Source organism: Aphelocoma coerulescens, chromosome 2 (genome assembly GCF_041296385.1).
Source record: "Aphelocoma coerulescens isolate FSJ_1873_10779 chromosome 2, UR_Acoe_1.0, whole genome shotgun sequence".
In the NCBI taxonomy this organism is placed as follows: domain Eukaryota; kingdom Metazoa; phylum Chordata; class Aves; order Passeriformes; family Corvidae; genus Aphelocoma; species Aphelocoma coerulescens.
In genome coordinates, this window is record NC_091015.1 from 75,505,570 (window position 1) to 75,516,967 (window position 11,398).

Consider the following 11,398-nt stretch of genomic DNA (forward strand, 5'->3'; position numbering starts at 1 on the left):
TACTTATTTGACTTCGAAAAGCTTCATCAGAGATCATCTTCCTTGTGATTCTCATGAAAAAAATACATGTATTTTAAATGTATACATTGCCCTTTCTATTGGGGATACTTGTCCTGCTCAATATATACAATCTGCCTGATATTTACAGCACTTCAGGCATCCCATTCCAAAGAAGTCTAACTACGGGCTCTAATAGTGGGTTGTGTCTGACACACACGATGTAATCTCAAGAATGGACTTCAGGATGTATTATTTTAAGTGAAAAAGAAATGATAATCATTATATTAAAGTGCCACTCTTCAAAGTGAGGTCTTTTGCTTAAAAGGCTGTGCCTGCTGTATGACATTAAATACAAGTAGTCCTGGTCCATGCTTCAGAAATAATGGTCACAGCCACCACAGGGAATAGGAGCAAAATGGGGGTTTTATATTTTGAACCTTGTGCAAGTGACTGACATTGCTACCAACTGTCCATCATCTTCTGAACTGTAACAATCAGGTTTATTTGTGATCACTATGTATTTTTACAGCAGAGGCACTTAGTTAAGGATCCCAGGCATTTATTTGAGCAGTTTTAAAATAATTATATTATTTTTAATCATTACCTCTTAAACTATCCATGAAAACTAAAAAATTTGTATGTAATGAATATCAAAACCACGGCTTGCTAATACTCAAATAAAGTGGAAATACCTTTCAGAATAATCAAAATTCTTAGAATCAAAATTAATCGTGTTCTATGAATATTGCATAAGGCTTCTATGCATGTCATGGAGCAGAGTGGGGATCTACTTAAGAGGGCAGGGTCTGGTTATACGCAGTATGCTGCTCGAATCAGGCCACTCCCACAGAGCTGGTGTAGGCCAAGTGCTAAGCACCTCAGTTTTCTGAGTAATGTGAAGACCCAAGTTCATAATTTCCAAATACATGATAGGTTAATGCAGCAGATTTCAGTAAATTAATACTAGAGATTTTGCTATAGTTACTTCAGTGCCATATTGCTTGGCTCTCCTTTATCTCGGTATCTTTTTTCTTGCCAGATGTTGGCAAAATTTTTTAAACACCCCTTCCTTCTGTTCTCCATTGCCTATGAACCCATTTAAAAAAAGGAACTTTAGGATGCATTAATTCATTGTGTAGATGAGACTTCAGGATAAGGGTGGGATGCAAAAGGACAGACCAGTTTGTTTACTGTCACATTTAAGGAACTGAAGTTGAAAGATATTCTTTAATTAAGTGATGGCAGATCTCTCATTAACAAGTACATCTCTGTCACATGCTGTCACTGTTCTATGGCTCAGGATAGCCTCTGCTGTTTTGATGCATTTTCCAGAGTATATTGCTGTCCTTGCTAGAGAGGGCAGGAGGAGGAATTTTTACTGACAACCAGTGAGTCAGACTGTTAGCCATCAAGAAATCTTTCAATCTTTAAAATTGTAAACAAGAGAAGATTTCCCTTTCTCGCCTCAAGTAAATCCTGTGCTTGCTTTTAAAGAGACATATAAGAAATAGTTTTAGAGATTTAATTAAATTGATCTTAGTACTTATTTAGAACTGTAGCTTGCCTGAAGGGGATAAAAACCCTTTCCTGTTGCATGCTGGAAGAGCTTTGAGCTTCAGAGCATATTACAAATCCCTTGCTGAGTACTACTGTATGCTGGGGTCTTTCCTTTGCTCTTACTGGGTTGAAGTTGACATGTTTGATTTCTTAGCCAGTTCTCACTGATGAACAAGGTGAACACTGCCTAAATATCAGCACAAAAGGGTCACTGAAGTTAGAGAGAATCAGAGAAGTACTTTCATCAAACTGTATATTAAAAGCTTGCTGTATATTACAGGTTTGCTGTTGTGTATAGGTCTTTGTTACCACCACCAAGAATTTTCAGTGTCCAACAAATCAAATCAAGGCATCATGGTATCATACAGCCAGGTGACACATAGATCAGATGCTGGTGGTCAAAATTAGACCTGGAAGGCAATGAGGATTTTTTTAACGGTATCTCTGCTTTTTAAGATTTGATGTTAAGTAGATTTTATTTTGCAGGTGATGGGGAAAGTGCCAACAATTTCTATTAACAAAACAGAAGGCTGCCACATCTACCTCAGTGAGGAGTCATTGGATTGTGAGATCGTGAGTGCCAAGTCATCCGAGATGAACATTCTCATCCCCCAAGATGGTGATTATGTGAGTGAGATATTTTTAAAGTTTTCCTCTCTGTTCCATACTACTCTTGGCAGCTAATAGCACTTGAGCTGCTAGGAAAGAAACTGACATAACACACATATTGTGTCACCAAAAAATTATCCAAAACAATTGAATTTCTATGTGTTTGTGTCTCAGGAGAGAGAATTCCTTATTTTCTGGGGCACAAAGTAATTTCACAAATCAGAAATTATGTTCTCGCTTTCCATTCTGATGGATAATGGCTTCATCTCCTGTCCATTTGATCTTTTTTGATATCTAAAGATAATCTTCCAAAGAAATTCACTTCACAGAAGTGCACTTAAGTCTGAAGCTGATGAGACTGAAACTAAGATAAATATAATACTACTACAGGTGAAATAATACAGTATAATATACTTGGTTTTTTTCTAAAGCTATTGATACATGGGTAGGTGCTGTAGTACCTTCTAGTATTTTCAAGCTATGTCCTTAAAAGCCACTTAAACAGGTTTATTTTCCCAGTTCCTTTCCTGTTCTAGAAAAAATTTCATACTATGCCTAATGGCATTTCTAGTAAAGTCATGCTCTGTCACTTCACACACAACCAAGGGATCACTTCACAAAAGCAGGCAAAACATGTTCCCTGGTGTCCTCAACAGAGCAGAAATGAAATTGCAGTGCATGGCCATAGCCAGAACTTAAATTTCTTGTTACTCTTTTGGGCTGGAATTTGTTACAGGGGTTTAGGCTTTCTAAAATAAAATGTGTAATGAGAATTCTTGTGCTCCACATTTCCAAAAGTGACTGCTGGATGCCCAGCTTTAGATAACTAAAAAGGGAATGATTTTCAGTGGGTGCATATTCACCTATTTCTTTTTGAAAAGGAGTCCTTTTGGTCAGTCTCACCTCAAAATCACCATAACATCAGAAATTACTGGCTATCAAAATACCTCTTTGAGGTCTGAATTGAAAACCCTTCTTTTCACATAGTTTTTGTTTACTGGGTGCAGAGAAACACTCAACAATATCTCACATTGTTTCACTGAATTTTTAGAATAGAAGGACACTTATTTTATGTTCTGCTTTGTTTTGTGTACCCCACAAAGGATACTGAGTATTTTGAAGTGTATCACACTTAAAATGATTGGGTTTTTTTATTTTATTTTATTCTTTCATATTATAATATTGCTTTTGTCCTTAAAATTGGACTCCTGGCTTAATCTCGGCATCTAAATCCTTTCTACTGTCTTCCAACCCAGACACCAATGGAATCTGAAGTCATTTCTGACATGAGGCTTATTTACTTAGTTGATGCAGATAATGGTGTTGAGAGGGATTATTGCAAAGTAGTACCATACCAAGGCTATTTGAAACTGGGTAGCAATCAGGCTTTTTCCTGTGTGGCATTGTAAAATAGCTTCCTAGGGTAATGAAGAAGGCTTCTCCCTAATCCTGGCTTGTCTGAGCTATCAATGCTTTCTCAGTCATGTAGCACTAATAGTATTCCACCAGTTTTCATGAGATATCCCCTGTTTGTTTAACCATCATTGTTGCTTTTGTTTCCTACCAGAAAGAATTTCCGGTTCCTGAACAGTTCAAGACAGCATGGGATGGATCTAAGTTGGTCACTGAACCTGCAGAGATTGTGGGTTGACTTCCTCACACCATAGAGCACTTGCTGACCGCGGCCAGACTGTGGCCAGCACACGCAAAGCAGTAATGTAAAGAACTAGAAGTAGCAGGAGTTCATGCTGCTCTCATAGGCCTTCAGGCATTAGCTCTGCATGCTAGGAACAGTAACACATCTGGCACCCTTTGGTTAGGCATCCCGGTACTGGTCACATCTCCACACAGTTTGCCTTCACATACAATTTTAATTCTGAATGGGAATGTAATAGGTTAAACCCCCCACCCTCCTGTCACATCATTGGTTTGAAATACTGTATACATTAAGCCAACATACTGCATGATACTCTTTTTTTAGCATCTTGCTTCAGTGCATTCCTTTTTGTGTTTCTGCTAATCAAAAACAGCATTGAGATGTTAAGGTGTTTATTTTTGCCTATTAAGCAATTCCTGTATGATGCAGTAAAAATGTATCCATAGAGAGTATGCAGTTTCTTGCAGTTCTGTGGCAATCATAATGTGTTTCGTTTTAAACAAGCAAAAAGGGACAACTCTCAGCACTGCAATACATTTTGCTAACTGAAAATCTAAAAAAAATCTGGCTGTTTAATCAAAAATGTTTCTAATATGCATATTTAGAAGATCCCACAGTTTTCTGGGAGGTAAGATTTTATTATGATTCACAGACTTGCTGTTGCTCTCTCATTTCTTGCAAATCGGTAATTCTAAGCTAGAGCCTCATCAATGCTAAAACCTTGCTGAAAATGACTTGAAGGTTTTTTACTCCTTGGATTTATTTTTTTTTCCTTTTTTTCTTTTTTGGTGACACAATCTCTCACTTTTAAAACTTCCCATTGTATCTTGCATCTTATACAGAAAACCAAGGAGGACGTATACATCTGGTACCAGCTAGTTTTCCTTACTAATACAGTTCCATTAAAATATTTGTACTGTAGCTTATCATGCTCATTAGAAGTATCATCCTGGGGGGTTTTCCCCACATTTGTAGGATTTACTCAGTTTCAAATACATCCACGAAGCAAAGCCATAGATTTATGCCATACTAATTCTGAGCCCAAATAAAGGGGTAATTTCCCGTTTAGCCATGTGACTCTACAGTCCCTACTTTACATGCTTTTTTAACAAAGGTGGAGTATTATATACATTTGTATTATTTCAGCACATAGTGCAAATAAAATTCTAAAAATTTTAAAAGCTTGTGGTTTTGATCACTTGTAATAATTTGTATCAGTGACATCACAGTGAGATGCTTGCAGAGCTAGTTACAAGCTAAATTTTGTGCCTAACTTACCTTGAAAGTACATTAACTCTTAGGGGTTTTTAAGTATATCTTTGATTGTAAACCCTATACAATATAACCAGTAGTGCTCATTCCATATGGTTTTGCTATTCAATGTTTAACCTATGTGTATCATGTGTTTGCTTTAATATATATCATTTTTTCAACAGTAAACTTCTTATGAAATAAAAAAGAAAACATACTTGTTTAAAAACAAAGTTGTTCAGAGCTTGCTCCATTGCTTGTCCTATAGGGCTTTCTCTTCCTTAAACCCTGTTTCAAAAGCTGGAGTGAGAAAAAGTAGCTCCTCGTCCCATTTCACTGAAGTATTATCACTTCTGCTGCCATAATCCACCTGACAGTGAGTAGAGGATATTCTGCATGCCAGCAGATAAAACCTGAAGTGTCATGCACATAGCTTTGGTGACAGCCAGCAAATCGAGCTTTTCATGATTCTCACTTCTAGGTACACCTGTATCTTCCAGGGATTATGTCTAGGGAGGTGATCATGACCTGGTGCAAGTTGGTAAGGTTTGCCTTCTATTTTTAGCTTTTCCTGTTGTTTCTCTATATGGCTTCAAATCACAGGTGGTCCACTCTCTATGTCACTTGGATGTGCCTCATCTCTGAAAAATGGGCTCCACATACTTGTCAGGATAAAAGGATTATTAAAGGGTTGTTTAATCCTTAAATCATAATCCTACTGTGTTCTACAAAATAATCTCATTCTGGAGCATTCTGGCCTGAGATACACTCTTTCTTTCATACAGCATCAAAGAGGGGACAAGGCATTATGCAGCAGCAGGATGCCACTTACTGCTTTGGAGGTAAGATACAAACCAAGTATCAAATCTTGATGATAAACAGAAAGCAGCGAGACAGCTCCGAATCACTACACAGGCAAGTTCTTACAGTTCTTCTGAGGGGTTTAACTCCCCCGGCAAATACAAACTCTCTGAAGGCTGATCTGATTCTTCTTTTAAACATTGGAAGGCAAACTCCTTTGTGGCTAGACCTTCACCCTAGCATTCATGGTCCTGCAACAAGCAAGACCCAAGTACATTGCTTTGACTGGTTTCTTAGCAGAAAAAGGTCTTGTGCAGTAACAGCTCATGCCTGGCAGTCTGAGCACACCTCAGACCTTTGTCAGAGGGCAGAAGTTTAAAGGCAAAGGAAGAAAGCCTTGCATGGACAGACCCAAGGCAATTGCTTCAACTGAAGAAAAGGATGCCAAGTCAATGCATTGCTGGACACCAGAAAAGTAGGAGAGAGACTTCCAAAATAGGTTTTATCCAGTACTCTTAGTCAGCCACATAACAACAACAACAAAAAATCTGTAACTACCTTTTGTCAGTTCAGTTTGGTCATCATGAAAAATACTTGCTATACATTTCTGGCAGGTTGGACTGTTCTTTCCCTGCAACCTGTCATTAAATGCAAAATTACAAAGGAGTGCTAAATAAACAAAGTTCTGCTTCTACTTTACATGAATTTATGTACAATTAAAGGTTAGAAACTCATTTTTTGAAAAGTCAAGCTTATCTTAAGATAGAAATAATCCACAACCTGCAGAGTGATGATTTGATGAATCATCTCGATGATGAACAGTTGCATTCACCAAGTTTTCAGCAGCAAGACTGATCTGTATTTGATGGTTGATTCCAGCAAGGAATGAACTACTAAATGCTGAGCATCCCTTTAAGGTCCCATTGATCTTTTTTTTACTGCATGGTGTCACACAAGATATATCCCTGGATTTCTGCATTATACTGCACTAATAACTATGGTCATGCCCTAAAATCAGTGCCACTGTCAAAACAGAAAACAGTGAATTTGGTTCATATATTGATATGGAAAAAATGTGTATGGTGTAATTAGCCAGTTCATTTCTATAAACCTGCATGGGCCAAATATTCACAGATGCTGTCAATCAGCCAGTAAAATACATGTAAAAGAGAAGGTGAGCTTTTAATTTAACTGTCTAAATGTAAAGAGCTTTTTTCCTGTGAAAATCTTCAATGGATGCCATACTTTCTTAAATAGACTAGGGTGCAAAGAGGAGGGAGACAGGCTCTCTGCAGTGGTATCCAGTGACAGCACCAGAGACAGTGGGCACACACTGAAACACAGGAGGTTCCCTTGTACGTCAGGACGCGCTGTTTTCACGTGCAAGTGACCAGCACTGACACAGGTTGCTCAGAGAGGCAGTGGAGTCTCCATCCTTGGAGACATTCAGAAGTCCCATGGGCCTGGTCCTGCGCAACCGGCTCTAGGTGGCCCTGCTTGGGCAGGGTGCCAGGTGGACTGCAGAGGCCCCTGCCAACCTCTGCCCTTCTGTGTTCTGTGACACTTGCTTAGTTGTTTAGAATATTGGTTACTAAGAACCCACTGAAGATTAGAAGCATCGAGGTAGTGACTCCAAGTACCCACCAGATGGCAGGAAACAGCCGAGGCCAGGCCTTCGCAAGCTTTTAATGATAAATTGGAGGACTGCAGCGTTTACAAAGGACGTGGATGTTGTTTGCCAAGGAGCTGGGGAATTCTGCCCTCTAAAAGTCACTGTAAAAACACTTAATATTACTTTGATCTTAAAATTATCATCTTGGTAAAAGGTAAAGGTTTGAGTGGGATGAACAAGGAAGAATCAAAAATAACTACTTGTTACCAATTACTAAATTGATCTTTTGGGTTGTTTTTCTTTTTTTTCTTTTTTTTTTTTTTTAAACACTGCTAAGCATATCTCCATTTTAAAAAATACCTGATTCAACTTAAAAGTAATATTTAACAGAGCCATTGAAGATAAAGGAGTAAGTAATTTCAAATCTGTGTTTGAAAACTAGAAATCTTTTCCATGTGCTAGGGAATTGGGAACTTGCTAAGGCTTCCCAGTGCCATAGTTATTTTCCAGACAAATCATTCTTGTTCTTACTCTTTCCTGAATCCTCAACATCTTTGGATCTGCATGAGTTCCTTCAATATTACTGCACTATGTGTTCATCACCCTGTGCCTCGCATACCTTTCCAAGAGATCATGCGTTTGTCCATTTGGAATGCTTCCGGGGGTCAGTTCAGTCTGCGCCCTTAGTGCACTCTCCTGATGTGCTGTTCAACTGGGCTGCTTCTAAAATGTGGAAGCAGCTGCTTCCAGACAAATGGAGGTAAGGTTCAGTAAATTATACGATATTCTAGCAAGCACAGCAGTTATCAAGTACATAGAAAGTAGATTCAGTTTTCGTTCTGGAGGTGATCTGGGCCCAAATGCTGTGAAAATATTGCCCAGAAGTAGCTACTGCCCTCAGAAGATGCCTATAAACAGGCCCCTGACTTACGATACAATCCCCGTTATTAGATAAAATCATAAATAATGCTCCCCAAGGAATGTTCTGACTACCAGAAAACAAGAACCTGCTCTGCCTTTATGGTTGAAATGATGCTGAAAAATCTTTGTGTGTGCCAAAAGTTTTGTAGAAGAACAGAGAACATTCCCTACTCCACCACCCAAAACTCAGTGGTGATTTCCTTGGCGTAACCTTTCTTCCCTAGGTCTTGCTGCATGCTGAGGCCCCTACCCGATCACCACTGACCACCACAGGCTCTAAGTTTCCAAAGCCCTGATTGCACTGCTGCTTCAGCAGAGGCACCATCATATTTCCTCCCTGGGAAGAGAAGGGAAAGTGATAGGGAGTTAGGTAACTGGCAAGGCTTCCCAGTGCCACGTTCGTGAGTAAAGCTGTTTTGTTGTTAATCTTCCTTCAAAGGTAAAAGGCAAATAAAGGTGTTTATGCACAACTCCTAAACCAGACAGTACTGATAAACAGGCAGCCACACTAAAAACTTGTGTACCCTAAGATAAAAGTGGAAAAATTTTTTGTTTTTTTCTCCAGCTGATTTGCTATGACCTTTTTATCAACTGTGACCACCAGGATTCTGTTTTCTCTGTATTACACTTGAAGTTGCATCTATTAGAAAGAAGTTGCCTCAGTCAACTGTGTAAGGTTTTAGAACCAATCTCTCCTTCAAATTCCTTAGATGGATGTGGCAGATCAGTTTCAGAGTGAAAGGCTAAATTGATTTAATTTGGGAGACAGTTGTACCATTTTCCACACACTAAATGTGCAATGTTTTACACTGTTGTTATGTAAATGCATACATATGTTTTTTTGCTCAAGTTTCATATTCTGTATCTGGCTTCTTGCCCCAAGGGGGAAGGTTCTCACTCTTCGGTGACTCTCTATAGTTTCAGTGATGAAGAATCTCTTTAACCATCATTTGCATTTAATTTCAGTCTGTAGATGAACATAAATACTTGATACAAATGTCTAAATAACATGAATTGTAGCTGTTGGGCCCAACAATAATTAACCACTTTGGAATGACAAGACCTTGTTGATTAATGTCCAACAACTCTCATCCAAGGACTCTTTAGAAGAGCTCTTATTATTAGAATATTTGAGCATGATGCAGGAGATGTGATCTGTTATCCCACAAGCAAAGAACTGAACTTCAACACCTCAGTGATTCCTCGGTTTTAAAAGTGGCTTAAAACCCTTGAAACAAGATGCTAGAAGGCATATCAAAAATGAGCAAAGATACATGTCTGTAGCTCTGTACAGCAGCCACATTTACAGTGCACCAGTGTTCTGTTACTTCCTATTGACTATGAAGGATTCCCCTCTCAAGAGTGACTGATGAGGTTTTTCAGCATTACCTAGGAGCTGGTAACCTAGCTGCTGCCTCCTTGGCAGCATTAAAGAGCTTAAGGTGGGATTCCAGATTCCCCTTAAACCTTAACTGTTATGATACCGGCTTTTAGGCACTTACCTCCTTCTTTTGATGTAGTTCAAAACATTTCCTCTTGCCTAAATCTCATTTCTAGGGAAGAGGATATTTTACTGCCAAGGCATTCAACAACTTATTTTCATCAGCTGGTACAATGAGCTGCCCAAGAGTCTCTCCCTTTCTGACTCCACCCACCAGAGAAAGCAAAGTAACAAGAAATTGGTGCTGCAGAAGACTGTAAATACTGCCCTGTGTGACAATCTGACACAGCAATGAAACAAGACCCTTTGTCATCAAAAGCCCAAACTGTGAGTTTGTCACTACTGGCAAGCCCTGTTGTCACAACATCTCTGTCATATGCATCCCAGAACAGAAAAATCTGAATGCTCACAGAATCTGTGGGTCAATTGTGGGTTATTTTTTTAAAACCAGAGGATTGAAAAACTAATAACTGAAAAATTTGGGCCTGATGAAATGTTACATTGTTACATTTTTAGTCCCTTGCTCTCTGCTGTCAGTGGTTCTGTTTCACCTTGAATATCCAGAATAATCTCATAGTGAGTTCTAACTCACTATGGTTACACCTGGGTAATGCTGCTGCTGGTCAGCCTAAAATTTACATGTGACCAGCAACATTATATGAAGTCTCTGAGATCTTGCAATTGTATCTTAAGATCTGATCTAGCTTTCAAAACCTGTGGCCAGAGAGACCAAAAAAAGAATTATATGAAAAAATAGGGGGCTAGACACTCCTTGGTCCTGAAGGGTTTGTGGTAAAAATCGAGTTTAAAAAATATATAAAATAGACTGTAACTCATGAAGGAAGAAGTGAAATATTATAGGGAAAGAAGTCTTGTTGCATTACATTTACTGGCAGTTTTCCAAGATAGTTTTTCTATTAGGAGTTAATAGATGGTTTAAAACCATGTTTTCATCTATACACTTGTCTATCTTCCTTCCTTTCTTCCTTCCTAATCATGCTGAAACTTGCTGTGTTTCCCTAAACATTTACCCATATTGATTTCACCAAGGTCTGTGTTACAAAACATGCCAGTGTAAATAAAACCATAGCTACATAGTGAGTGCCAGCACCTTACATAACTGCGTAATATTGTATGGGTCACTATTTGATAATCACTTTGGCAATTCACCTCAGCTTGCTTGCATTCTAGACTCAGTTCATACAAACTTCTGGGACTTAAAGAGTGGAAATTGCAGTTAGATACATGGGAAAAGTTCTTTACACTGTGAGAGTGGTGAGGCACTGAACAGGTTGGCCAGAGAAGCTGTGGATGCCCCACCCCTGGAAGTGTTCAAGGCCAGGTTGGATGAGGTTTAGCGCCACCTGTTCTAGTGGAAGCTGTCCCTGCCCATGGCAGGGCGCTTAGAACTAGATGATCTTTAAGGTCCATTCCAAACCAGGCCATTCTATGATTCTGTGATTTTATGAAATTAGTTGAGGTTAAATGGGAAAATAGTTCAACAGGGAGAGGGAGAAACCTCTGGTTTTGTTCAGCTGTGACGTTTGCT

At 38.9% G+C, this 11,398-nt stretch overlaps 1 protein-coding gene and 1 long non-coding RNA gene across 3 annotated transcripts in view; one reads left to right on the forward strand and one right to left on the reverse strand.

Annotated features, from left to right (window-relative positions):
* The window catches only part of CAP2 (cyclase associated actin cytoskeleton regulatory protein 2), a 68,335-nt gene extending 63,054 nt beyond the window's left edge, over positions 1-5,281 (forward strand). For both annotated transcript variants that reach the window (XM_069008063.1, XM_069008064.1), the window contains exons 12-13: positions 2,044-2,184; positions 3,734-5,281. In XM_069008063.1, the coding sequence (XP_068864164.1) occupies positions 2,044-2,184; positions 3,734-3,817 (225 nt within the window). In that variant the 3' untranslated portion in view covers positions 3,818-5,281. The remainder of the gene's footprint in view (positions 1-2,043; positions 2,185-3,733) is intronic.
* A 2,295-nt stretch (positions 5,282-7,576) lies between these two features.
* Positions 7,577-9,964, reverse strand: LOC138106816 (uncharacterized). Its single transcript, XR_011149140.1, has 3 exons — positions 9,911-9,964; positions 8,107-8,227; positions 7,577-7,648 (listed from the first exon to the last, which is right to left on the reverse strand). It is a non-coding gene; the product is annotated as an uncharacterized lncRNA (long non-coding RNA).
* Between the last annotated feature and the right edge of the window lie 1,434 nt (positions 9,965-11,398).